Source organism: Cebus imitator, unplaced genomic scaffold (assembly GCF_001604975.1).
Source record: "Cebus imitator isolate Cc_AM_T3 unplaced genomic scaffold, Cebus_imitator-1.0 Scaffold54, whole genome shotgun sequence".
In the NCBI taxonomy this organism is placed as follows: Eukaryota; Metazoa; Chordata; class Mammalia; order Primates; family Cebidae; genus Cebus; species Cebus imitator.
Window position 1 is genome coordinate 5000639 of NW_016107369.1, and position 24694 is coordinate 5025332.

The 24694-nt window shown below is 38.5% G+C and overlaps 1 protein-coding gene across 3 annotated transcripts in view; it reads right to left on the bottom strand.

Moving 5' to 3' along the window:
• Nucleotides 1-24694, bottom strand: part of LIN52 (lin-52 DREAM MuvB core complex component) — a 124398-nt gene that overhangs the window by 46589 nt on the left and 53115 nt on the right. The window contains exon 6 of one of the 3 annotated variants that reach the window (XM_017528695.2): nucleotides 8882-9108. The exons of the other annotated variants lie outside the window; for them this stretch is intronic. Coding sequence (XP_017384184.1) covers nucleotides 9107-9108 — 2 coding nt within the window. The 3' untranslated portion in view covers nucleotides 8882-9106. Of the gene's footprint in view, nucleotides 1-8881; nucleotides 9109-24694 lie in introns of those variants that run through there. 3 annotated transcript variants of the gene reach the window in all.

Here is a 24694-nt window from a genome sequence, read left to right on the forward strand (position 1 = left end):
TCACCATGTTGACCAGGATGGTCTCGATCTCTTGACCTCGTGATCCACCCACCTCGGCCTCCCAAAGTGCTGGGATTACAGGCTTGAGCCACCGCGCCCGGCCTACACAAAGTTTTTACTCATTGTGCCAGTTATCCATTTACTGTCTCTTAGTTCCTAAATCACCCTTTGCCCTTGCTTTGTGATACTGAAGCTGGACCTGGCAGCAGGCTACATTTCTCCTCTGTCAACTAGCCTGGTGCTGTGTTTTGCCAATAAAGGGCACTGGAGGGAGACTGCAAAGCTGAAGCAAGAAAAAGGTATTTTCTTCCTTCTTGCACTGTGTGGCTCTTCTGTACAGTGACAAGCAAGTTGGCATGCAGGTCACAGCTATCTTCACCTTGGCAATGGCAGTCCTTACACTTCAGTGGTGGGGCTCCCTCCCCCAAAGATTCTTCACTGCCATCAGGTAGGCTGCTCCTGCAATGCACCAGCAGAGTACCCTCTGGCAGTAGGCAGCATGTTCCTGTGGCCGTGTGTCTTCCCTTCAGAGGGCTGAACCTCAGCCTTGTGGGGACCTCCACTAAGTTCCTTTGTTCACTCTTCTTCAGTCCTAGGGGCCAGCAGCTTCCTGCTACCTCTGTAGACCTTTGACTCTTCTTTTCCTTTCAGAAGTTAATCACTTTTTACTTAGTTAACATTTAATATTTTAAAGTTTCCCTGTTCAGGCCAGGGACGGTGGCTCACGCCTGTAATCCCAGCACTTTGTGAGGCTGAGGCAGGTGGATCACCTGAAGTCAGGAGACCAGCCTGGCCAACGTGACAAAACCCCATCTCTACTAAAAATACAAAAATTAGCTGGGCAAGGTGGTGCTCGCCTGTAGCCCCAGCTATTTGGGAGGCTAAGGCAGGAGAATCGCTTGAACCAGGGAGGCGGAGGTTGCAGTGAGCCAAGATTGTGCAGTGCACTCCAGCATGGGCGACAGAATGAGACTGTCTCAAAAATAAATAAACAAATAAATAAATTTTCCCTGTTCAAATTACTCCTGATTGTTCTTAGCTGATATGATTACCCAAAAAGACCAAATACATGAAACACAATGTGACACTAATTAAAGAGTATTCCCAAATCCTAATGTTAAGACAATCATGAACATAAGGTTACCCAAATTATAAATTCTATGTACTGAAAAACATGATGAGTACAGAACAAACTATGTCAAGGCAACTTCTGTATTTTGCTGAGATAAAGTTACAAGATTAGTGACTGACGAGAATGCAATAGAGGAAATAACCTGATTATAAGAAAGCATTTAATACTGCTTCTTCTGGCATCTTCCTTGCAAAATTAATTAAAACTAGCCAGGATATATGAGTCTCATGAATTGAAAACTGGCCTCAAGACCACAAGGAGTGATTATAAACTGCCTTAAATCACACTGAGCAAAGTGTCTGATAGAAATGTCCAAAGAGTATTAGATTGGTTATAATCCAGTATTTCCATTAGTGCTTGAGAAAGTAGAGAGTAAGTTAATTAGTGTTTAGTAGACATTAACTAGAAGGGATTTTTGAAAACCAGTATGGCCTAAAGTGTAGAAGATTTGGAAAAATGGAAAAGATATATATATATTTTTAAAGGTAAGCCCTTTCCCTTTATTATAATTAGTTTAAAAAGTAATTTTTACCTAATGATCTTGAAATCTTTAATGCATATGGAACTGCATAAAGTTGGTAGTGAAGAATTAAAGGTTTTTAAATTTTAGGCAGAGGTTGCAGTGAGCCAAGATCGCCCCACTGCATTCCAGCCTGGTGACAAGAGCTGACTAAGAACAGCAGCAACCTTGCAGGCTTAATTCCTTTTAGTCTATAGAGATTATAAACTCCTATAGAGATAAGGGCATTTGGGCTATAAATAATCCTTCACACAATTACATCATATAGCAGTTTGAGCTAATGCTAGAATTGTTTGTTCCTTCTGAGGGCTGTGCGGGAAGGATCTGTTCCAGGCCTCTCTTGGCTTGTAGATGGCATCTTCTCCCTGTGTCTCTTTACACTGTCTTCCCTCTATGCATGTCTGTCTCTATGTCCAAAGCTCCCCTTTATAAAAGGACTTCAGTCATATTGGTTTAGGGTTCACACAATGACCGCATTTTAACTTAATTACTCTGTAAAGAGCCTACTTCCAAATAAGGTCATATTCTGAAGTACTAGGGATGAGGCTCCAAAATATCTTTTTGGGGGGGGACTAAATTCAACCCATAAAAGAGATCTTTTTAAAAATCTGATAAAAGTCATAGAGACTCTCTGCTGAAAATTATACATGTACATACACACACACAAACACAGTTTCATAATTTTAAAACATATGATTGAGGCTGGGTGTGGTGACTCACATCTGTAATCCCAGCACTTTGGGAGGCTGAGGTGGGCGGATCACTTGAAGTCAGGAGTTTGAGACCAGCCTGGCCAACATGGTAAAACTCCGTCTCTACTAAAAATACAAAAATTAACTGGGTGTGGTGGCACATGCCTGTAATCCCAGTTACTCAGGAGGCTGAGGTGGGAGAATCATTTGAACCCAGGAGGCAGAGGCCGCAGTGAGCCGAGATCTCACAACTGCATTCCAACCTGGGCAAAAAAATAAGACTCCATCTCAAACAAAACCCACACATGAGGACTCTCGGTTAAGAACCATGGCTACAGAATCTGCCTGGACAAGAAAAGACAATCTGAGCATTTATCCACACATGTACAGAAACGTAAATGAGTAACTATATAAGTAGTGACATTATACAGCAGATAATTCTAATGGTACTTTGTTACGTATATACAAAGGCAGGCAAGAGATACTTCATTGAATTAAAGTCATGTTAAGATCACCAGAAAGGGTTAGGAAAGGGAATTACCAAGAGATCTTTCCTCAAAGGGATAAAGTCGACGACACTATTATATTTAAAAATTGTAGGGATAACTTGGGTAAGATTATTTTTTTAACCTCAGAATTTCTGGTATTAAATCTTATAAGTAAATGAAAAGATACACTGAATACTGAATAAATACAAATAAGAAAACATATTTCACTTGCATTAATCTGTTAATGTTAAATAAGGTTTAAAACATGTAGTTTATAGCAGTTGAGACGTAACCACTAGGAATACAGAGCCTTTATATGTTTGCCTCCCGTGGGCCCAGCAACCCTGTGTTATTGGAAGGAGCTATGAGGCCCAGCAATACAGTTGGAAGCAGAGATTAGAGAGACCTGGGAGGAAAACTATAACCGTCTGGATATAACATCAATGTAACTTGCAACATGAGAAGATGTAAGAAAATTCTGAAATTTTGTTCTATTTGGCTTTGAGTAATAGCATTCAAAATTATAAGTGCCATTTATGAACTGTGGTGACACAATTAAATAAATTCGATTTCTCATCTCTAGAAATAAATAACTTATGACAGCAGTGGGGGGTCAGGCACGATGGCTCACGTCTGTAATCCCAGCACTTTGGGAGGCCAAGGCGAGAGGATTACTTGAGGTCAGGAGTTTGAGACCAGCCTGGCCAACATGGCGAAACTCTGTCTCTACTAAAAATACAAAAATTAGCTGGGCATGGTGGCAGACGCATGTAATTCCAGCTACTCAGGAGGCTGAGGAACAAGAATCACTTGAACCTGGGAGGCGGAGGTTGCAGTGAGCCAAGATCGAGCTACTGTACTCCAACCTGGGCAACAGAGGGAAAAATCTGTCTCAAAACAAACAAACAAACAAAAAACAAGAAAAAAAGAAATCTGAACATCAATATACCTCTGAAGTTGAAAGAAAGAATTGTGAACATTTGAAACACCATGTGGCAAATGATGCACAAAGTCCTTAACTGCTGAGAGCAAGAAGTTCCATCTTTGTTCTTCCACAGGAAATCCCCAGAGCCTCAGGTGTAGGTTCCGCAGAAAGATGACAAAAGTTTAATTCTGTCTGGGGCAATGGGCAGGTGCTACAGGGATAGAGATGAGATTTGAAATGGCTTGAAGAATAAGGAGGTGTTTTTCCAGATCAAACTAGAGAAAGCCTGTATCAACATCAGGAAGGCACTTTTGTGAAAACCTGAGAATTTAAATTTTATCTTGTAGGACCCAAGGGGACAAAGAACTTTGATAAGGAGGAGCATGCTGAGCATGGTAGCTCATCCCTGTAATCCCAGCCTGGGCAGCATAGAGTAATTCCATCTCCAGAAAAAAAAAAAAAATCTTTAAAAATGAGCCAGGTGTGGTGGTGAGTAGTCCCAGCTACCTGGGAGGCTGAGGTGGGAGGACCCCTGCAGCCCAAGAGGTTGAGGCTGAAGTAGGCCAAGATCACACCACTGCACTCCAGCCTGAGTGACAGAGTGAGACCCTGTCTCTGAAAACAACAAACAAACAAATACATACACACACACACACACACACACACACACACACACACACACACACAAAGTGGCAGGAGTACGCCATGATTATCTTTGTTTTCAAACAAGTATCTGTGGTTAGCCAAGATATGGAATCAACCTAAGTGTCTATCAACAGATGAATGGATAAAGAAAATGTGGAGGCCAGGCGAGGTGGCTCAGGTCTGTAATGCCAGCACTTTGGGAGGCTGAGGTGGGGGAGATTACTTAAGGTCAGGAGTTCAAGACCAGCCTGGCCAACATGATAAGACCTCATCTCTGCTAAAAATACAAAAAGTAGCCAGGTGTGGTGGCACATGCCTGTAGTCCCAGCTACTTGGGAGACTGAGGCAGGAGAATCGCTTGAACCTGGGAGGTGGAGGTTGCAGTGAGCCAAGATTGCACCACTGCATTACAGCCTGGTGACAAGAGCAAAATTCTGTCTCGAAAAAAAAGAAAAGAAAAGAAAAAAGAAAATGTGGTATACATAGTAACTACATACATACATACATAATGAAATACTACTTAGCCATAAAAAAAGAATGAAATTTGATCATTCCCAGCAACATGGATGGAACTAGAGGACATCATGTTAAATGAAACAAGCCAGGCACAGAAAGATAAATATTACATGTTCTCACTCACCTGTAAAAGCTAAAAAAGTTGATCTCATAAGTACAGAGTAAAATAGTGGTTACTAGAGGCTAGGAAGGGGAAGGAAGAGGTAAGGCGGGGAAAGGTAAAGATAGGGAGAGGTTGGTCAATGGATACAAAATTACAGCTAGATATGGGGACTAAGATCTAGTGTTCCATAGAACTGTAAGGTGACTATAATTAACAACAATTTATTGTATATTTTCAAATAGCTAGAGGAGCAGATTTTGAATGTTCCCAACACAAAGAAATGATAAATGTTGAGGTGATGGATATACTAGTTACCCTGATTTGATCATTACACATTGTATACATGTATCAAAATATCACCCTGCACCTCATAAATATGTGCAATTATCATGTGTCAATTAAAAATAATGAAAGCAAACAAAAAACAAAAACAGAAAAAAATAAGTATCCATGGTAGCAGAAGACAGACTTTTCTCACCATTGGCCATGCTACACACCTAACAGATGCTCAATTTATACTTGTTGATAGACTGACTGACTATAGGAAAGGGTTATTAGAATTGCAGATTGACATGTAAACAAGGGTTAGTCTAAAAAAACAATGCTGGGCATTCATATCAACATAACAAAAACATTTAACGCTTGATGCTTGTTTTTTGTTATTGCTAAAAAAGGAGCAAGTATTATGATCTGTAACCAAATAATGCCAAATCTTTTTTCCTATATTAATATGACTTTACCTGGCTTAAAATAGGAGGACAAAGCAAATCAATAACCTTATCTACAGGAAATAAAGCCAAGTAAAATTGCATCTAAAACATCAATGTTTCTTTCAATCTGTAAGGCCTTTTCTTGCTTGGCTGTACAGTTTCCAATCATCCCTGAAATACAAGTGATTGGGCTCTTCTGGACCCACCAGTTAAGGGGAGGGAACATTTATCTACCGTCAATTCATGGGACACTAATCTCCTTCCCACTCCTCTGATTACAAGCAAGCAGGATGCTAGAGGAAAGGCCTCAACAGAAGCTTTAAAAATAAATAAATAAACCCAGTTCCTTCTGCTCCAGGAATACAGAAAAGATTGGCATTAATACAAGAGAAAGTGATCTGCCCAAACAAAAGCCAATCTGAAGGAGGAGTAAACCCCACAAGCTAGCCTAGCATTATTGCTAGGAAGACAGCACACTTGTTAAAAATGTATATTTTAATTTTTTGTATTGCAAAAGGCTCCAATTTGCCTGGGGATCTAGCTAAGCTGCCATTTTCTACTACGACAGAGTCTAATCTTTATTTAATGGATTTAGCATCTATCTTTACCAGAGTGGTCTCCAAGGAAAAGGGGAGGGGAGAATGAAAGGGCAGAGAAGAGACGATCAGATCCCCCACCCCCTTTCATCCATCCGGCGCTCATGTTTGTGTTCAAAATTCAATTACCTCCTTATTGATACTTCACAGAGATATTTAAGCTGCAAACATGAAGCCCTGATTTCCCAAGGGGCCATGCCCCTCTCTATTTCACTGCTCTGCTTCCCCCAGGGTGAATTCCTGAGGCGTCCATATTAATAGGTAATCAGTCACAATTCATTTATTAAACAGCTAGCAAGGTTTATCAGCCTGCCCTGATTAGCCCGAAGAAACCACTGAATTCCTAATTTATTTATGGAAATGTAAGTGTCTTTTTGAATTTCATTCAGGGGCTGCAGGAGTGTTTTGGTTTTAGCATACTGAAATCTAACAGGCAGCACAAGCAACAAGCAAGCTTTCCAGGAAGAAGCAGAGGCGCTGCTTGGCACTAGAAGGCAAAGAGCCAGGAACATACACTGCAGAGATTCTTTTGGCCACAGGATTTGGGTTCACATAATCCTTGGATTAGTACTTATTTGATTGCTTTCTGTTTACATAAAAGAATTTGAAATGTTGTCACTAGGCAGCCATTACTATCCACTGTAACAAAAATCAATCTCAGGGATGCTGCTTTTTGACTGGCAGAAAAGTGGCCCTTAATGGAGTAGAATTGAGGACCTCAGTGAGTTAAAAGACAATAATTCTCAGCAGAGTTAAAACCAACACCAGGCTGGAATACAAACCAAAGGCACTAAAATAATACTTTTCAAGCATTCATCTTACACTAGTAACTAAAACAGATCCTGTTTTAATCTTTTTTATTTTTTATTTTTTTGAGACGGAGTCTCTCTCTTGTTACCCAGGCTGGAGTGCAATGGCGCGATCTCGGCTCACCGCAACCTCCGCCTCCTGGGTTCAGGCAATTCTCCTGCCTCAGCCTCCTGAGTAGCTGGGACTACAGACACGCGCCACCATGCCCAGCTAATTTTTTGTAGTTTTAGTGGAGACGGGGTTTCACCATGTTGACCAGGATGGTCTCGATCTCTTGAGCTCGTGATCCACCCGCCTCGGCCTCCCAAAGTGCTGGGATTACAGGCGTGAGCCACTGCGCCCGGCCCCTGTTTTAATCTTATATCTTCTAGGCTACAGAGACAAAATAGCTTTGTGGATAATTTCCACAACTCTAATCAATTAGCAATTCGCCCAAAATTGCCCATTACTAATGAAAAGGCCAATACAGATTAAATAAAGCTCTTAGGAGTAACATTAAAACCCGTCCCAACTGCCCCAGTAGGTGCAATTAGAAAAGAAACTATTTCAGGGATACGAATAGATCATATAACCTAGACTCCTACTTCTAGCCAGAATTAGGACTGGTTGCTTCGGAAAAATGATAAAATATAAAAAAGGTAGTCACTGTTACAGATCCAACAAAGAATGATGTCAATGCTTATCTTTGGTTAACCACAGCCAATATTTTCAAATCCTAATCTGCCTTCTTTATAGAGCTCATTTTGATTAAGAGCAATCTCCACATATAGCACAGTTTATGTAGTGAAAGGCAAACCATAATTATGAGAAATATATCAGACAAAACCCAATTGAGGGACATTCTACAATATGCCTGACTGTACTCTTTAAAACTGTCACGGCTATCAAAAAACAAGGAAAGTCTGAGAAACTGCCATGCCAAGATGAGCTAAGGAGACATGACAACTAAATGAAATAAAGTATCCTGGATGGGACCTGGAACAGAAAAAAAACATTAAGGAAAAGCTAAAGAAATCTGAATAAAGCATGGACTTTACTGGTTCATTAACTTTATTATTACAATTAATTTGTACAATTTATATGTACCTAATGCAACAGGGGAAATTCCATATGGGTTATATGAGAACTCTCCTTCACAATTTTCCTGTAAATTAAAAAATATTCTAAAATTTAAAATTTATTGAAAAACAACTAATGACAATTTACAAACTAAATCAGATGCTGGCAAAAACATAAATAATTTTTATGTTTTTACAAGAGAAGATATAGTTTTAAAAGAAATCATTTTCCACCAGCTGTGGTGGCTCACGCCTGTAATCCCAACACTTGAGAGGCTGAGGTGGGTGGATCACCTGAAGTCAGGTGTTCGAGACCAGCCTGGGCAATATGGTGAAACCCCATCTCTACTAAAAATACAAGAATTAGCTGGGCATGGTGGTGGGCGCCTATAATCCCAGCTATTCGGGAGGCTGAGGCAAGAGAATCACTTGAACCCAATAGGTGGAGGTTGCAGTGAGCCAAAATCGCACCACTTCACTCCAGCCTGGGCGACAGAACAAAACTCCATGTCAAAAAAAGAAAAAAAATCATTATGCATTAAAAACAATATTTTTGGAATAATAAGAGATAACGTTTATAAATGAAAATTTTCATATATACTTATTTTTAACCTAATATGAATAACAAAAATATATTTAGTTATTAGCATATTTAGTTATCAGTTTTAAAGGTATTCTCCAGAAGATACTCCCATGTAAAATGTCAAGGACTATTACAATAAATGGGAAACGCCCATAAAGTATACACACACAAAGAAAAAAAAAGCTAGTTCTAACATTAAAATATAGTTGGGAGGGGTATGTGCAAATAAAATTATATAATATATTCTCAAACCAGACATTAACATTCTTTAGATTCTTTACTGGATTCCTCTCCTTGTTTGGAATCTTCAAGAAACGATTTGCATGTGCTCTGGTAAAGACAAAAGGCAGGCTCAGGTCAGGAGCACAGCTCCTCCCATTCCCAAATTAGGAATTACATACATTAGGATTCTGTTAACTCCAAAGGGAAATATAATAATAAATTTTTCCATTAAGGCCCAATGTCTTTAAGTGTCTAATACATAAAAATACTATCTATGGCCCTGGCTTCTAAAATACTAGATACAGAAAAGTCAAAAATCTTCCAATGTAAGAAAAAAAACAGAAAGAAATTGTAGAAAAGTCAAAACTCAATGGCATAAAGGCAGGCATAGCATAATATATGAAAAGCAATGGCTATGGAGTCAGATAGCATGGATTGATTCACAGCTCTTGGGCTAGTCCAGACCTTTGCCAAATGTAAAATGGAGACAATGTTCCAACTTATAGGGCTGTTGTAAGGCTTTAGAGATTATGTGCCTAAAGCACTTAGTGAAGTACCTATTAGTAGGTACTCATATAATGATGGCTGTTGAAGCAATGATTATCAATGTTTCTTAGCAGGCACCTGATGACTACAGGAAGAACAGGAGGAAACAAAAGTTAATTGAACAGTATAAAAACAATGTAGAGCCCATCTGTATAGTCCATCACCATTAACACAGCACTCTTCTTTTTTTTTTGAGATGGAGTCTTGCTCTGTCACCTAGGCTGGAGTGCAATGGTGTGATCTCAGCTCACTGCAGCCTCTGCCTCCAGGGTTCAGGCAATTCTTGTGCCTCGGCCTCCTGAGCAGCTGGGATTACAGGCTTGTGCCACCACGTGGGCTAAATTTTGTATTTTTAGTAGAGACTTCACCATGTTGGCCAAGCTGGTCTCGAACTCCTGACCTCAGCCTCAAGTGATCCACCCGCCTCGGCCTCCCAAACTGCTAGGTTTATAGGCGTGAGCCACCGCACCAGGCCTAACATAGCACTCTTAAATAAGACAATGCACCCATTTGATGCAACAACCTATGGGGAAAGCACAGTAGTCATTTATCACCTATATTTTTCATAGATGAGAAAACAAAACAGGCAGGTTAAGTGATTTGCCCAAGGTCACCACCTAATAAGGAGCAAAGTCAGGACTTGAATGTAGTTCTTCTGACTCCAGCTGATTAGCGTGTTAACTGGTCTCTCGTTCTGCACTATAGCCATGTTTCGTGCTTTAACTGGCAGATAACTCTTGACTTCCATGGCATGTTACTATAATCCATGTCAAATTCCTTACAATTAAAACTCCTATATGGCAAAGAGTCTTAAACCCCACCAAGCACTACTATTATAAGAAAACTTCAACATTAAAAAAGAGAAGCTATTCAAATAGCATTTGATTTATATTAAAATAACCAGCAAAAACAGACTGGTCAATCACTTTTTTCTTTTAATTTCTGCTCAACTGCATCCTAATCACCTCATTAATAAATTTCACTGACATCTTTGTACAAAGCAGTTAGTCATTATCTCAATCTTCCTAAATATAAGACAGGAAAAAAAGACATTGCCCAAATCCTTTCCAAGTGTTCTATCCAATAAGTCCTACTTAAAGCAATACTACATTAAACCAACTGTCTCTTACTCTATATGTTGTTATTATTGCTTCATTCACAATAGTAATGCAACAAATGGACAAAAATAATAAAATGTTCTTTCTGGTCTACTTATCCTAGTGTGTGACTTTTCTTCATTCCCAAAGAAAAAAGTTTCTAACAATATACCCACATTTTAACTAAAATCTTCAAAGGGAATACTGCCATCTACTGAATCACATTCATCACCATCCTTTCTATTCCAGTGACCTCATTTAATGACTCTCTGGGTATAAAAACTGCATTTTAAGGATGTTTATGTTAAAAATCAAACCTTTAAGGCAGAAAAGGTTGTATATATTCATAGCTGCCCTTAGAAAACAATTCCAGTTACTCTTATCCCATTATATAAGGTCTGCTCAAGAAATATTTAGAAATCTGGAGCTTGGAGCAGGGAGGCAGGGGAGTTAGTTTCCTTCATCTTTAAAATCTGCTTTTCCTAACTGGCTGGAAAACTACTGATGCTCAAAACCTTTTTTCCATGAGTTTCCCATATCAAACCAGAAAGGCTTTAAGTGCTATCATTTCAACTTAAGGTCAGACTGGCTATAAGCCTTTCGAGTGTATTCCTTTTTATTTTTATCTCAGTCACTATTTGTCTTTAAATATTTTGAGTTAATTTAAAAAAGTATAACATATGAAGAGAAAAATGTACAAATCATAAGTACACTGTGTAACAACCACATATAGATACAAAGAGAATCACTACCAGCACTGCAGAAGCCTCCCTCCTCAGGCCCCCTCCCACCCATCATCATAGCCCCAATGCAACCATTTTTGTATTTGTATCACCATGGATTAGCTTCACTTGTTTCTGAACTTTATATAAATGAAACTGTACTATATATACTCTTTTGTGTTAGCTTCATTCATTCAATGTTATATATATTCCTGAGATTCATTCATGTTGTTGCCTGTAGCAACAGCTGGTTCATTTTCATGGTTATACAGTATTCTATTACATTCTCGTATAATAAATTATTATAGTATTTATTCATTCTACCGCCAAGTGATTTGAGGTTGTTTCTAGTTTGGGTCAATTATAAATAGTCCTGCTATGAACATTTTTGTATGTATCTTTATCTTTTGGCACACAAATGTATGCATACCTATTTCTACGGTATATAGCATAAAAATTACTGAGGCACAGGGTAGAGGTATAATCAGTTTTAGTAGATACTGCCTAAGGGTTTTCCAAAATGGTTGTTCTGATAATCACTTACCATTTAAAGACCCCTATTTCTCAGCAAGGAGACAATCTTTTAACTATAAATTATTCCCAGTTAAAAGAATTTGAGACACTTGGAAGCAGTAAGAAGCACTTAGGGAAAGAGAGGTTAGAGAGCTGCTAAGATCATAACATGAGACCTTTGCAGACTCTCGGTCCCCCTTGAGGACTATGATCTGGAGTCCAGGGGTTGGTAGAAGCCTATTTTGCAAAGAGAAGAGTCTGTATCCCATATCACTGTACCCTAGAGCCAATTTACCAGCAGGTTTCTCTCATCCAGGTTCTTCTAAACACTCTCTAACCCTAATCAATACATCAGACTCCCAGATGAAGATATTATCTATTTCAGCTACAAGCTAAATTATTTTAGTTATAATTCAAAGGCATTTTTATATCATTTTTATCTGATTGCATGGAATGTATTTTGAAGTAAAAAGGTTTATGAAAAACAAGAATATTTCTGGAATTGAATAGGAATTACTATAACGGCAACCCCTCCCCCAAGACTTCTCCTATTTATAGTAACAAAGACCTTTGTCAATAATGTGAGAACACCATGTCTAACCTCATTCATGTACCGATCAGGCCTAGTGCAGTCTTATCTCATCATGATGTCTCAACTTAAAGGCAAAAAGGAGACAGCTGCCAGAATATTTTAATACCTATGAATTTAGAGAATTGCTTTACGTCAGTCTAATCATTTTGTAGAGTTATAAAAATATCTGCTACAAAAGCAATGTTATAAGTATGTGTCCTTATGTAGCTGACGGTTATAAAACACTGCACAGCCCTGGGTCAAAGTCTGCCAAGCCAAAACTGATATACATCAGTGTTGCTGTGAATTTTTAAAACTGTTCTGCCTAATCTTTCCAAAGAACTCTTGTTCATTTAAATAAGAATTAGCTGCAATAGTAACCAACTATTTCAATGCTTCAACAATGAGTGGTGCCCACTGAAAATTCAGAAATCACCACTGTATGTCAGAGGAAGCTAACATTTAACATGCAAAAGACAAGAAAAACTCCAAAATATTTTTAAAATTAAGGGTTTTTGTAACTCAGGTAGTAAATCCATTCAGCATAGAAAGCAGAAATAATCAAAATCATTGTCAAGGTGCAGGTCAGATTCATCCTAGGCCAGAGATGCTTGATGGTGGCTTTCTTATCTTTGTTGCCACTTATAGGCTTAGCAGGGTAAAGCTAGACAGTCTATTGCATGGTGGCCAAATTATGATGTAAAGTTACTTCGCCCCCTTAACAGACTGATCTATATGTGGAGGAATAGACAATCAAGCTCTTCTTTTTTTTGAACTGTACTAACAAACTGGGATAGCAACAAGGAAAATGAATATGAAAAAAAATAATTTTTGCAGGTTAATCAAATAGCAACTGCTATATAAAATACATTTTACATGGAATCGTACAGTGAGAAGGAAACCAATTTGCCACTGTTGACATGTAGGATTTGTTTGTTTTCTTGTTCCAGTTTATACTTCACTTTTTTAAAATAAGATTTTTCCCAAAAACCTTTAGCCTACTGTGATCTCCCATTTCTGTCAACCTCTATGCTCCTCAGGTGGCTCTCAGTACATGCTGTCTTGTACTGTGATCAAACTTTTTATACATTTGCCTGTCTCTCTAGTCAGATTATAAGTGCCATGAGAGGAGCTTACGTATTTTTGACACTCAGGGTCTAGCTTATTGTTTTACATAATAAATATTTACTTATTATGATAGTATCCAAATCCTAAGAAATGGATGTGAACCTTTAGTAGAGTCCCAGATGTTAACATAAGTACTGAGGAAGATCAGGAGATTATTTCCAATCTATTTTGGGAAAGAATAAAGGGAAGAACAGAGGTAGAAGGATTTATTTACAAATTGAGGAAAGTAGAATAAAAAAATCACTACACATTAAAAAAAAAAAAAAGGCCTTTGATTAGGAGCAGGCCTACAATAGAGTTCGTCAAAACCTTGTGGGCTTCCTAGATAGGTTTTATTTTCTTTTTTCTTCTTTTCCCATATAACTTTTTAAAACCTGAGATATAATTCACATAGCATAAAAGCTACCTTCATCCACTTTAAAACTGTGAAATACACATAACATCTACCATCTCAACCATTTTTAAGTGTACACTTCAGTGTGGCATTAAGTGTGTTTCCATCACTGTGCAACCAATCTCCAGAATTTTTTCAGCTGGCAAAACTGAAACGCTGTACTCATTAAACAACAACTTCCCAATTCCTCCCAGCCCCCATTCTACTTTCTATCTCTATGAATCTGACTACTCTAACTACCTCACGTAAGTGGAATTACGTAGTGTTTTGTCTTTTTGTGACTGGCTTATTTCGCTTAGCATAATGTCCACAAGGCTGTGTGTCAGATATTCCTTCCCTTTTAAAGGCTGAATAATGCTCCATTGTATGTATCTACTACATTTGGTTTATCCATTCACCTGTCAATGAACATTTGGGTTGCTTCCACCTTTCAGCTATTGTGAATAATGCTACTATAAAGACAGGTGTACAAACATCTCTTTAAGTTCCTGCTTTCAATTCTTTTGGATATATATTCAGAAGTGGAATTAATGGATCATATGGTAATTCTACTTTTAATTTTTCAAGGAACCGCCATAATGTTTTCCACAGTGGCTGTACCATATTGCATTCCCACCAACAGTGCACAAGGGCTCCAATTTCGCCACATCATCAACAACACTTCTAATATCTCATTATGGTTTTTATTTAAATTTCCCTAATGACTAATATGTTAAACATCTTTTCATATGTTTACTGGTAATTTATATATCTTCTTTGGGGAAATGTCTATTCTTTTTTGAGACAGGGTTTTGCTATGTTGCCCAGACTGGTCTCAAACTCCTGTACTCAAGTGATCCACCTGCTTAAGTCTCCCAAAGTGCTGGGATTTCAGGAATAAGTCACTGTACCCAGCCTACCCAAGTACTTTCTTGATGGTGTCTCTGATGCACAGAAGTGTTTAATTTTAATGGAGCTTGTTCTTTTGATGTATCTAGGAAACTACTGTCAAATTCCAGGTCATGATTTATGGCTATATTCTATGTTTTTAGCTCTTATATTTAGGTCCATGATCCATTTTGAGCTAATTTTTTATATGATACAAGGTAGAGGATCCAATTTTATTTTTTTTATGCGGATATTTTGTTTGTTTGAGATGGAGTTTCCCTCTTGTTGCCCAGGTTGGAGTGCAATGGTATGATCTTAGATCACTGCAACCTCCGCTTCAGGGGTCCAAGAGATTCTCCTGCCTCAGCCTCCTGAGTAGCTGGGATTACAGGCGTGTGTCACTATGCCCAGCTAATTTTGTATTTTTAGTAGAGACGAGGTTTCATCATGTTGGTCAGGCTGGTCTTAAACTCTTGACCACAGGTGATTCACCCACTTCAGCCTCCCAAAGTGCTGGACTTACAGGCGTGAGCCACCGCACCCAGCCTCATGTGGATATCGTTTCCCAGCACCAGTTGTTGAAAGAGACTACTTCCCACCATTGAATGAACTTGGTGTCCTTGTCAAAAACCACTAGGCCCACTAGCCAGAGGCTGAGGCAGGATAATCCCTTGAGGCCAGGGTCGAAACTGCAGTGAGGGGAGGGTGCAGCTGCGAGAAAGAAAAAAAAAAAACCTGCAGTGAGCTACGTTTGTACCACTGCACACCAGCCTGGGTGCCAGAGCAAACCCTTGTCTTAAAAAAAAAAAATTGAAGAATAAAACTCTGTCACGTGTGACAACATGGATGAACCCGGAGGGGATTATGTTAAGTGAAATAAGCCATACACAGAAAGACAAATACTGCCATGATCTCACTCATATGTGGAATCTTGTAAGAAAGAGTGGTTAGTTACCAAATTTTGGGGAGAGAAGAGGGCAGGGCAAGAGGATGAGGGAAGGCTGGTCAATGGGCACAAAATTATAATTATACAGGAGTTCTGGTGTTCTGTTGCACAGCAGGGCAACTACGATTAACAGTAAGGTATCATATATTATAAAATAGCTGGAAGAGAGGCTTTTGAATGTTCTCACCACAAAGAAATGATAAATGCATGAAGTAATAGATATACTAACTACCCTGATTTTATCATTATACAACATATATATATTGAAATGTCAAACTGCACCCCATAAACATGTACAATTATAATGTATCAATTAAAATTTTGAAAAAAATGATAATTTGTATAGTAAAAAAAAATTCTCACAGTAAATTCTTTGTTAAAAGGTCAACTGCATCTGCTTTTTTGGTGGGCTGTGGGAGACAGAGGCTTCTCATTCTGTTGCCCAGGCTAGAGTACAGTGAACCAATCACAGCTCACTGCAGCCTCTACTTCTGGGGCTCAAACAGATCCTCCCACTTTGGCTTCCCAAATAGTTGAGACCACAGGTGCACACCGCCACACCTAGCTAATGTTATTGGTATTTCTGGGCAGAGACAGGGTCTTTCTACGTTGTCCAGGCTGGTCTCAAACTCCTGGGCTCAAGTGATCCTCCCACCTTGGCCTCTCAAAGTGCTGGGATTATAGGCATAAGCCACTGCGCCCAGCCTGATTCTGTTTCTCTCAGAGTAAGATAGGAGAGTATAGAACACAGAAGAAACAAAATAGCATACAAAATAAGAAAGATGTTTTGTTAAACTATAGGTATTATGCACAAAGCTTGTAGGAAATTGATAATTTACTACATTTTCTTATTTCAAATGCATCACCTGTGCCAGCTTCAGGGAACTGATTTGTGTATACTCTGGACTCATTCCATAATCTATCTATAGTAAGAAACTTTCTCTGAAATTTGTCTATTTGCTTAACAGGTTTAATCTTCTGATGGCTTATGGAAAGTCCTAATCTAATTTGATCAGAAAGCTGAAATGTCACCAAGCATAGGTACAGGACTGAGCTAAGGTTTTCTGTAAAGGACCAGACAGTAAGTATGTTAGGCTAGTGGGCCACATTCAGTCTGTTTCACATTCTTCTGTTCTGTGTTTTTGTTTTACTTTTACAGCCCCATAAACATAAACATGTAAAAAACAGTCTCAGCTCGGAGAACACAAAAACAGGCTGCAGGCCATAGTTCACTGACCTTTGGTCTAGAGCAGTACTGTCCAATATGGTAGCCATTTGCTACACATGGCTACTGAGGAATTAGATTTTAAATTTTATTTATTTTTACTTAACTTTAAACAAACACATGCAGTTAGTGGCTACTGCTTTGAACAATTTAGGTCTACAGGATCTCTAATAGCCCAGAACAGCTCAAGAAATCTCTGTATACCTGCTTCCCATGAATCTACTAAAGGCTTGGACAAGAAGTAAATCAGTTATTGTTATTAATAATGGCCTCCAATTATTAAATTAAGGATTGGGCATCAATTCAAATGACTAACGACAAGGACAGGAAAAACACTGTATAAAAAGTCTGAAACAAAACTAGTTTGCATTTTGCAATTTAGTAGTATGACATCTCTTCAATAATATTTGGCCAGATCACAACTTTCAAGTGCTGAGAATAGGACTAAAGGAAACTCCATCTCAAAAAAAAAAATAAAAAAAAAAAAAAAAAAAAAAGGCTTGCAATGCTCCCATCTTTGGCAGATGTGAAATTTCTACCCTTCAATTTGCATACAGATTCTATTATTAAGACAGATGCAACTAAAATTAAGTTTCTGTTTGCCTGAGAAGACAACTGATTTCTCCCATCACTGACCTGAAATGCTCTTGGAAAATTGCTTTGCTTCATTCATTACACTGCCACTCCCAGCATGGCCCTTAAAGTTCATGAGGCACAAACTGGCTTTGTTAGCCAAGCTGTTACACAAGAAACCTAAGTCCTCATTTCCACGTGCTGACAAATCATTTCCCAAGTCCATTAATGCATTCAAAACTTGATTCCTGGAACTTCTGAAGTAGAAAATTAGGGGAGAAAACACTTATTCAACTTTAGAGGAAGCCGCCAGTGTCTTGGACAACACTCATCAAAGGCTATTTGTTTTCCCCCACCTATCTGGGACAGAATATTTCTCATTTAACTAAGCAACAAATTAAAAGCACACAGTGGAGTGCATATCACTACATGTATGTCCAGCTAATGATGCATGACAAGACTCATACTACCTCTCTCCTAAAAGTGTTGCCTCCAGCATTTCCTATTTTAAAACAATACTGGACTAAAATATAACATTCCTGAAGAAAGGAAAATCACTTCATGTAAAATCAGAGTTTGAACCATGAAATGCAAGTCAGTGGATGCAACCTGTTTGTATGCTAAGGCTTCAGTTATAAGGTCTAAGTCAAACTATCCACAAAGAGTCTTGAACTGGTACATCCATATAGTGAAATTCTATGAACCATTTGGAAAACAATGAAGCAATCTATGTATACCACTGTGGAAAGGTATCCAAGATATGTTGTGAGGTCATATAGACAAGTCACAAAACAGTATGTATATTATGATTGCATCTGTGTATGGTAATGTGTATAAACTTTACTATGTACAGACAATGTCTGGAAGCATCCATGGAGAAACTGCTGGTGGCAGTTGCCTCTCATAAAGTTAACAGATAAGGTTTTTACTTTTCCTCCAGAAACCACTTCTTTACGATTATAGTGTTGATAATTTAAGTAAAAAAGTTAAAGCTCTTCCTTTCATAGTTAACATCATTGTAATGTTCCTAAGATAGCTTTTGTTAATGAATTTCCATGGGGGATGGAAGAGAAAAATGCATACAACAGTATTACAAAACAGAAAAAATAAGGCACTTGCTAGGACAAGGCAATCGGGCCTTGATAGCACAAGGCAATCCACAAGTGCCAACCAGCTCCTGGGCCATAAAGATCTCAGGAGAGCCATCACATTTCAATTACCATCACTAACATTACTTATTATTTGGCCTGCTCCAGTCCCTAAGGAAGGCAGCTTGTGATGATAATACCCAGCCTCTTCTTGTAAAACAATTCATTAGGCAAAGCAGAACAGCTGGGGTAGCCACGTGCAAGTTCCTAAAGCACCGCCCCACTGGGACCTCTGGCCCTGATTTCCCTTTTCGTGAGGGACAGCCACCACCCCTCTGACAGCTGTAGAGTCCTCCAGAGACACTTCAGGTTTAATCAGTACTTCCTGCACTGGAGAGGGTCATTTGATTTCTAACATAAACTAATGGTACTCCTGCTTTCAGCAGGTTACACCAGGCATCAGATAAGAGGCTTTAGGGCATTTTTATCTTGTTCTAATGCTCGAGAGTTAATGAGGCAGCAAAAGATATTGTCATAGAGCCCCGGTGTAGCTATATTATCCAATAAACGGACTCTTTCCAAGACAGGTTTAATATGGATCGAGGAGGTAAAGAAGACTGGCTTAATATTGATCCTATTGAGAGGATGAGGATCCAGTCACCATAAGTAGGGCAAATCATGCACATTCTGCAGTAGACAAAGTGCTACAATTAAGGTAAGGAGTCGCCTTTAAATACTAACAATAAAATATTGCTTTTTACCATTTAAAGCAGCAAAACCCCACCAGATTTATTTAGTGTTTTGGGCTAAGTTCTTATTAAAAAGCTTTTAAGGAATCTATTTTTGTGTTTTTGCTGAAAAGTATTCTTAGGAGCTCAAATTTTAAATTAGTAATAAAGCTAATGTGGCTGTATATTATATTTATATAATACGTAATCTGTATATTATATATTATTAAAGGGATTATAGCTTTTTTACTATCTGAGAAGCACATTTTATTATGTTAAATTGTAAAGACTGCCTTTAACTTCTAAATATCACCAGTCTACCTCAGACAGGCTTCAGAAATAATTCATTCATTCAACAACACTGATAGTAGCCTATTATAATCAAGCCTATGTGAAACACAGTGAAAATAATAAACTCTTGGACTCACTAGTCTATGTTAGCTGCATAAAAGAAAATATTAGTCTAACGATATTTTTCTTGTATCTTAGAATCTGTTTTGGTAAACATACAGAAATCAGAAAACCAAGTGTTTCTCTTCTCCATACCCATAAGTATCTGTAGCAGGTTCTACTCAGCAATTTTGAAAACTGACCATTTCTTGAGTGGCTTGTTCCCTAAAGATGAAAAAGAGCTGAGATTTTCTAATATTTATTTACTTGGAGAAATTGCCAAAGGGAGGGGAAAAAAATGGTCTGCAAGACCCCTTAACAGGACATGCTGGGCATGCAGTCACTCACTTATGGAGCACCAAACAAACTTAATATGGTAAAGAAAACAAGATAATTAAGTCCATATGTGCACCTGTAAAATCACTAATTCTGAGCTTCTTTCTCAGCATAACCATCACCTCACATCCTCTACACACCCCACTGCTCTTGCATAGGTCTCTCGTCCCCTGCTATGGCAGAGAATGTTGGCTGCCTGTTCCAAGATCCATGTTCCCCTTCCTCTGTATTAATAGAACACCAGCTTTTTAGCAACCAATATTATAGCTCAGAATAAACGATTACATTCTTTTGCAGCCGGGCCAGGTGATTAAGTTATGTGGGACTTCCAGGAATGCTGTTTAAAAAGAAAAGTGTCAGCTGTGTGGGATCTCTTTTCTAAATTAAATTAAATTCCTATCCCAACTTCTTCTAGCCTACAACTCAGGCATGATGGCTAGAAGCTCTAGTGTGCATATATTTAGAACTGGAAGGATGGAAGCTTTAGTCCTTGATGAAACCGTGGAACTGCACTACCTGCTAGGTGCATCTACCTCCACCATTCCTTTTTGTTGAAAAAAAATTCCACCTTGTGTAAGCCACAATCATTTTAGATTTCCTGTTATGTGTAGTTGCACTTTATCACAACAGACCATATATTCACAATCTTTTAGCCTATAATCCTGTAGTAGTTTAAGTTATTAAGTTATTCATTTCAAAGATGCTTTTTTTTTTTTTTTTTTCTGAGACAGGGTACAATGTCTCCCAGGCTGGAGTGCAGAGGATGGGGGATGGGACGAGGGTGTGATGATAGCTCACTGCAGCCTCCACCTCTTGGACTCAAGTGATTTTCCCACCTCAGCCTCCCATGTAGCTGAGACTACAGGCATGAGCCACCTTGCCAGCTAATTTTTAAATTTCTCTGTAGAGACGGAGACTCGCATGCTGTCCAGGCTAGCCTTGAACTCTGGGCCTCAAGTGATCATGCCACCTTGGCCTTCAAAGATGCTTTAACACCACCTTAGCAAACAAAACTGACATTTTATAATGTATATCTCAGTTCCACTCTAAATTGTATTCTCCTAGTCACAAGGGCTTAAAATATTGAAATCACTTTGGCTCTTCATCTCTCTAGTCTTTAAAAAAAATTTATCAATTTTTCCCCCAAAATATCTTACATCCATTCTGAAAAATTCCTTCCCAGTCTGAAGTGTATTCTTTCCTCTTATATCAAATATTACCCATCGAGTTCTACTTCAAGTTTCATCTCTTGCCAGAGGCGTTCCCTGGATTATTTACCTCACTTTTCCCTCTGTCTTCGGAATGTGCAGAACATGTGCTCAGAAAGGGAGCATGGTGTGAAAAAGGTCAGATCAGGCAGAGCTGTAAGGCCAAATTAAAGGTTTTTGATTTATCCTAAGAACAATGAGAAGCCATTGATAGATTTTAAGGAGAAGGGAATGAGGTCACATGTCAGTTTGTGTTTCAAAAATATTACTCTGACTGTGGAATAGTTATTGGAGAAAAGATGAATTCTACAGGTAATTCAATTGGAAGAAGGAGAGAATACCAGAAATAAAGAAGCTTGATAAAGCAGGCTTATTGTAGAGGGAGAACTTAAAACTCAATATTCTAGAGGAAAATGATAGTCATTTGAGTAAATATACGTTCACCATAGGAAAAAGCTGGTAAATATTTATTAAAAGAGGTTCTGTGGGCTGGGTGCGGTGGCTCATGCCTATAATCCAAGCACTTTGGGAAGCCGAGGCGGGTGGATCACTTGAACCCAGGAGGTGGAGGTTGCAGTGAGATCACACCACTGCACTCCAGCGTGGTGACAGAGTGAGACTCCGTCTCTAAAAAAAAAAAAAAAAAAAGGCTGCTGTGCAAAATTTAGTGCTAAATGTTCTCTTATCAAGAATGTAATGGTATTTACAATGCCAGAATTTGGATTGGATCTTAGTTTTAATAAAAACACTACACAGATTTTTAAGAACAAATTGGGGATGTTTGAATGTGAAAATATATTAGATTTTTAAATTATTAATTTATCTTGGATGTGATAATATTATATAGAAAACTATCCTTATTCTTAGGAGATGTGTTCTTAAGCATTTAGGAGTAAAGTGCCATGATGTTTGAAATTTACTTCCAAATGAGTGAGGAAGGAGAGAATATCTACATGTAATATACACAGAGCGTAGTTTGCTGGGTGACTAAAATTTTTTCATAATGAACTGTTGGCGGAAAAGAAGACGTAATGGCTTTTCTTCTTAATTTATTGAAGAGGGGCTTCTTTACTGATCTACCTGTGGCATTGATAGTCATTTACTTGATAATTTGAAAAGTTTTATAATTCCAAGGAAGTCCAGGATTTTAAAAAGTAAAATACCATGTAAGGATTTTGACCCAAGAATTATCCCTTCTACAAGTAAACAGACCAGTACTCCAACTCTTCCTTTAGTTTCAAGCCTGGCTACTGTTGGATTCCATTCTCAGTCTGATTAAGGGGGGCAGCTGACTGTCCTCTTTCAATCTGGAGACATGTGACTGAATCATACTCCAGCAGCTATATTTATTAAACCTTTAATACAAAGTTATCAATCCCTCTTGCAGAGTCATTTCAAAGAATAGTAGGTACACAATTTATTATCCAAATAATATTTTATTGTATTGTTCTTTTCTTTTTAAATGACATTTTCCTCCAATACTGTGAGACTGTTGGCTAATTAAACCCTTGTTTTTACTGAACTTGACAGCGGACAGCAGCAGAAATGGATGCAAACAACCATAAACTATTTTCCCTCCAACCAGGAGAAAAATGCTTCCCCTGTGAAGCTAAAATACTACACTTTCCCCATATTTCAAACTATTTTCTGGGAGGAGAAATTCTTAGTAATAACAAGCTTTTCAACCTGAGCAATTAGAAAGCTTATTTCCAATATCAGACCCAGCTAGACTTCTCTCTCTTCTTTTGACATGCTGACTGGGAATACAGGTGAAACTCCTTAACTTAGTCCAAACCTGTACTTACAATCAGATTGTATAAAATTAATTGTCTGCATCAAAAGGTATGTCAAGCACTTCCAACACGGGCAGTCGCTGAAGAAAAAAATTTAAGTTCCTAAGACAAGGAGTTACAGCACTAACACAACAACTCTAGGTTTTGTTAGGTTGTTTTTAGGTTACTGTATTTGTTTGCTACCTTGGACACAGCAAGTGATACACTGGAAGTTTCCTCAAACTAGAATTAGGTAACAATGTAATTTCACAAGCTTACTCTATGAGGAATACCCATTAGGATGGAATGAAAAAGAAAAGGAGAAAACAATCTCAATAGTTTAGGTATCCAAATAGTTTTTCATTGTTGAGAGTGCTAAAAGCTAATGAACAGTAAAAACATAAACTTTATGGTATGTGAATGATATCTCAACAAAGAGTTACTTAAAAAATTGATTTAAAGAGTTTAAAAAAAACTCCCTGTTCTAAGGGGGCAAGAAATGACTGACAAAGGCCTGAATAGACTATCCCTCTTGCTCAAAGAAAGTAAGAATAAACTTGTTAAGTAAGTTTATCCCTCGTTAAGTAAGAATAAACTCCACTATGGCAATAGGTGTGATAAGGAATTAAAACCACAGATAATTTCAAATCTCATTTTTGCCACAGTTTTAACCACACTTTTCACCCCAGCTTCTAGAAAAATGCCAAACACTTTTGTATCACATCACCTCCTTTAATCTTCCCACTCCCATGGTAGAAAAATGAATGACTATGGTCAGTTGCAGTCAAAAAGGAATGTAAGCAGAAGAGAAGTTATGGAGATATCAACTTGATTGCTCATCATATTATTTGGACTTGTGGGCTGACGACTGTGGGTTGACGCTTGTCATGCATATTATCCCGTCACTGTTAAAACTCTTCTATCACCTACTCTGTTTTTTTTTTTTGAGACGAAGTTTTGATCTTTTGCCCAAGCTGGAGGGCAGTGACGAAATCTCAGCTCACTGCAACCTCCATCTTCCAGTCTCAAGCGATTCTCCTGCCTCAGCCTCCTGAGTAGCTGGGTTTACAGGCGACAGCCATCATGCCCGGCTAATTTTTGTATTTTTAGTAGAGACGGGGTTTCACCACGTTGGCCAGGCTGGTCTCTAACTCCTGACCTCGTGATCCACCACCTCAGTCTCCCAAAGTGCTGGGATTACAGGCAGAAGGCACTGCGCCCAGCCCCCTACTCTGCTTTTAAACTATCTCAAAGAAGGTTCAGGGTGTGCAAGGATAGTTCTGATTCTCGAGGGATTTCTTGAGTATCAAATGTACTAGAAGAAAACTATGTGTTTGCTTTTTCATCTACTTAAAAAGGACTTCTCTTAATTTGCTTTTTTCAAAATTACTATAAGGAAAGAAAACACTAAACAGAGAGATCCAAAAGGGCCTTTTAAAGACAGGGATATTAAGAATTGCTCCAAGACTGCCTTTCTTGGCCGGGCGTGGTGGCTCATGTCTGTAATCCCAGTACTTTGGGAGGCCATAGGCGGATGGATCACCTGAGGTCAGTTAGAGACCAGCCTGGCCAACATGGTGAAACCCCATC